Genomic DNA, 4,246 nt, shown 5'->3' with positions numbered 1-4,246 from the left:
TGAAAGAACCATCTGGAAACACACAGCAGATAGTTTGTGCTATTTCTGGAAGCAGGCTCAAAGCAGATGGAAACTTCCTGCAGTGACCAGGTGTCACATGTGGGACACACAGATGTTCTGTCAGAGGGCTGAAGGCATCTCAGCATTTGTGTTTCAGGGGGAACCCAAAATTATCATCTTTATCTCAAGGCTAGACACAAGATTTTTTTTTGTGTGTATTAAATGTGTATTAAATATATTGGACTAGATGATCTCCCAACCAATTTTTCTGCAACAGGCTGGTAGTTTCTTGCTGGAATGACTAAAGGACAGAAGCCACGTTTATTGCATTAATCTCCGTACCAGGAGACTCGAAATGATTTTTTATTTCTCCCTCATATTGCATTTCTGTAACTTTTACAGTATTAAAATGATTAACAAAAGCATAAAACTGGAAACAAAACCAATCATTGTGAGTGTCTCCTCTGGCACTCCAAGGCCCATCATCATCAGCAGGGGCTGCCCTGGTGTGTTCACAGCCACACAGAGAGGCTGAGGCTCGGTCCCTGTAACAGGACACGCTCTGTTCTCGGAAGGGAAGAATCTGCCTTTCCCAGGAAGCAGGAAGGCACTCAAGGCATGGGCTACTTTTAAGCCTGGCTGGTGAGAATCCTCAAGGCGAGGTCCTGGTTCTTCACTGGATAAGCACTCTCAGGGCATGTGCTTTAGATGTCCATGTCAAACTGCTCTTCCTCGCCTGTTGAGAGGGACAGGAAAAGAAAAACCCACAAATGAGTCCTCAACGTTTCACATTAAATACCAAATATTTTATTGAAGAAACAACTGTCAGTTGTGCTTCAGAAGTGTGGCAGTTTGGACTTAAAAGCTGCATTCAGGCATCAAATTTGATACAAAAACCATTTTGTACCAGCAAAATGTAACCTACATCCATAGAAGGGATCTCACTCGCAGACAGAGGAGAGCAGAAGTGAAGATCCCCTTTAAATAATTTATTTCTACCCCTGGATTTCCTTGTAGAAAGAAATATAAAGAATAATGTTGATGACAATCACTGGTATAAACTTCTGTTCCTGAAGACACAAATGCCCATTTCACAACCTATCTGCACAGCTGCTACCACAGCTCACACCATCTGACAGGATGCCAGCACCAGCAGCGACGATCTGTTCCTGAGGACAGAGCTTCTTTGGAAGAGTCACAGCCAAGCTGGCATCCAGCCTGCACTGCAGCATGCCAGAGAATCCAGTGAGCCACTAAAGGTCACAACAGCGTGTCATAAAAAACATTGAGCAATATTAATTCTGGAAAGATTTTGCTTAGAGTGAGCGTGGAAGCCAACTAATGAGTATTCACATCTTTATTTTTAGAGAGAAGATAAATAATCACACTTGGTAGTTTCAGGTTGCTTCAAGAAATAATCTCACATAGCTTTAAAAAAAAATAAAGCCAACTGTTGAAGAGAAACACTTGCTCATGTTGCTCCTGCAGTGTCTTTAGTTAAGTGCTGATGTGCCCACAGTGGCCAGTGACCTCTGTTCTCCCATGGCCTAGCCTCTGGCTATGAGATTCTGCTGAAACCACTAATGACAGCAACGGACACTGGATAATTGATAGTTACCAATCAGGTCACCCCAGCCTGGGTGTAAAAAAACAAAACAAAAAAAACCCCCCAAAAACCCAAACCAGAAGGAATTTATAACTCAGGCTGATATTAAAAAGCAAATCCTACTCTGAATTGTCATCTGATCTTTTTCAAAAATGCAAAGCAGCTGCAAAATGGCCCAGGACAGAGAGAAGCAGCAACAGCTGCCCCTGTTCTCTCACCACAGGACTATGAACACAGTGTAGCAGTTTCCCAAGTGCTAAATTAATGAGAATTAAGTGATTATAACAAATGACATTTAACTAATTGGAAAAAAAAAAAAGTCACATTAGTGGGGACCACAGCAGAGCCTAATAACCATGAGAACCTAATTAGCTCCTGCCATCAAGCAGACCTTGATTTTGCAGGCAGTCACCAGAGTATTGGCCTCCAATACACACAGGAACTTCTGTATTTGCAGGAACAAGGAGGACACTTTATTTCTGTGTGTGTGTGTGCACTCACCTGCGCTCACTTTCTCATCACAGTTTTGGACATGATTGTTCTCAATCTTCAACTCCTCCACATTTGGGCTTGTAACACCTGGAATGTCCGGAAGGTCAGAAGGTGGCGTTTTGGCAACCGGAGAATTGCGGCACTCCATCAAGAACTTACGGTCGTAAATAATCCTGGTACCTGTGGGGGAGACAAGAACGCTGTCAGTTCTTAGTATTATCAAAATGGACGAGGACAGCTGGGCCATCTGCACAGCCAGATGTGTAGAGCAACAGCAGGAGTCATATTTGAAGTGATATCTATTATTTAGCACTTCCACTGTTCATTTTGTGCGACCTCACAAGGAAGCCAGACACCATAACACTGAATTTGCCAAAAAAAGGTACAAAGCATCAGGTACTTGAGTAATAGGAACCTGCTTTAGCAGGAGGGTTGGACTAGATGATCTCCCCAAGTCCCTTCCAACCCCACCAGTCTGTGATTCTGTGAACAGCTAGTGCCACCAGTGTGCTGCACAGAGGGAACACAAGACTCCAAAACCCAGGTGGATGCTGCACAATCCAGCCCCTTCTACCTAAACTCAGGGTCACAACAACACCCAAAGGAAACAGAGTCAATGGAATTTATTTTCCACACACAAACATAACAGGTTTTTCTCAGCTGTCCAGGGCTGAGGACTGTAGCCGGGCACAAGCACACACATCAGGTGACAGGACACGGCAGTGCCTCCGTGTGTCACCCTGAACATTGCCCAGCAGAAACTCCTCCCCAGGTATTTGTTTTGGCACAGCAGGTGCTGGCTGTCCAGCCCTGTCCCAGGGACTACACAGAGCTGTCACCATCCAGAGCACAGCCCACCCTCTCTGCCCCACATGGAACCAACCAGCCCCAGCACACCCCAGCCAGCAGCCTCTGCGGGAGCAGAGCTTGGCTCCAGGCATGGATTTCTAGGAATACTACTGGACTGATCAGCCCACTCCTTATAAAGGAATTGCATTGGAAAAAGTTCAAAAAAACCCCCAAACAAACCCAACCCCACACAGAAAAAGGATCCCTCCCAACAGACCACAGCCTCAACCCAGAAAACACTCAAAATAATTTTATTTCCCAAAGAGGAAGCTTAATTTCCTCTCTGGATCAGGCCCTGGCTGCTCTGCTCCTGTTCCAGCAGGAGGGAAAGCCAACTTCTCCTGTGTACTCCTTGAAACACTTTTCCTTAGAGCACAACCAGGCAGGGAAACGAGCTCCCATTAACATCTCTCTGGGAACATGAAGCTCGGTTTATTTTGAAGCGTGGCTATAAAACAATGTAGCTGGAAAGTTCTGCTCATGGGGTTCCCAAAACACCAGAAACCTTTGCAGGAGAGGATTGAGAATTTCAGTTGTTTCACCAGATCCAAGGGGAGACCCATCCTGGCTCAGAACTGCGCTCCAGGGATGAGAGGAGGCAGGGACCAGCCTGGGAGTTAAGTGTTAAATTCCTGGGAGGTTCACAAAGGCGAGGACAGGACTTCCTAGAACTGCAGCTCGTGTACCAAGGATTAGGAGCACAGTTCAGGCTGACAAGAACTTCCACGCCTGGTTCACGTTCCTCTCACAGTCACATGCCCAGAGCTTACCAAAGCAGACGCCCCGCGGGCAGCTGGAGCCCGACACCCAGCCTGGGCTGTCAACAGGCAGAGCCCAGGGCCATAAATGGGCTCCTTCCAGCCCCAAAGCCCAGTCACAGCAGTTCTGCTCCTGTTTAGTATTTTGTATGAAAGAAAACACCCCGTGGGGACTGCTCTGTCCCGGGAAGCCCTGGTTGTACCACAGCTCCCACACCCGAGCACCTCGCTGTGCGGCTTGCAAAGTCCAGGTGAGAATTTGGCTCCACTTTGGATATTTTAATGTGAAAATATTAAATTGAAAGTGTCCAGTACAACATCTCATTCCTTTCCTGCCACACACCCCTGCTGCTGTGGTCAGAGCATCAGCACCATGAGCTGAGCTGCTCCAAGAACCATCCCATCCCCACTGAGGGAACCAACAGCTCCAGGGCTGAGCCGGCGCATCTCTGCTGGTGACAGATCGACGTGGTGGGACCCCCAGGTCCTACAGCTCCTGGGTTTTACTTAAAGACAAGGTGTGTGTGTGTGCCCTTGGCGA

The 4,246-nt window shown here is 46.9% G+C and overlaps 1 protein-coding gene across 1 annotated transcript; it reads right to left on the bottom strand.

Annotated features, from left to right (window-relative positions):
• Nucleotides 1-339: 339 nt before the first annotated feature.
• Nucleotides 340-2,345, bottom strand: LOC104529623 (eukaryotic translation initiation factor 4E-binding protein 1). The gene is made up of 2 exons (XM_010173977.1): nucleotides 2,108-2,345; nucleotides 340-736 (listed from the first exon to the last, which is right to left on the bottom strand). Exons 1-2 carry the CDS (start codon nucleotides 2,343-2,345, stop codon nucleotides 705-707), a joined length of 270 nt encoding a protein of 89 aa, XP_010172279.1. The 3' UTR covers nucleotides 340-704.
• Nucleotides 2,346-4,246: the final 1,901 nt, after the last annotated feature.

The sequence above is a fragment of the Antrostomus carolinensis genome, unplaced genomic scaffold (genome assembly GCF_000700745.2).
Source record: "Antrostomus carolinensis isolate BGI_N321 unplaced genomic scaffold, ASM70074v2 scaffold13198, whole genome shotgun sequence".
NCBI lineage: Eukaryota > Metazoa > Chordata > Aves > Caprimulgiformes > Caprimulgidae > Antrostomus > Antrostomus carolinensis.
Note: the sequence above shows the minus strand (reverse complement) of the source record. Positions and strands in the feature narration are given on the sequence as shown.

Excerpts from the sequence above, each read along its gene's own strand:
- LOC104529623 (XM_010173977.1), bottom strand. The coding sequence starts at position 2,345 with ATGGCCCAGCTGTCCTCGTCCATTTTGATAATACTAAGAACTGACAGC. Across the intron at positions 737-2,107 it reads TGATGAGAAAGTGAGCGCAG|GCGAGGAAGAGCAGTTTGAC; the intron begins GTGAGTGCACAC and ends CCCTCTCAACAG.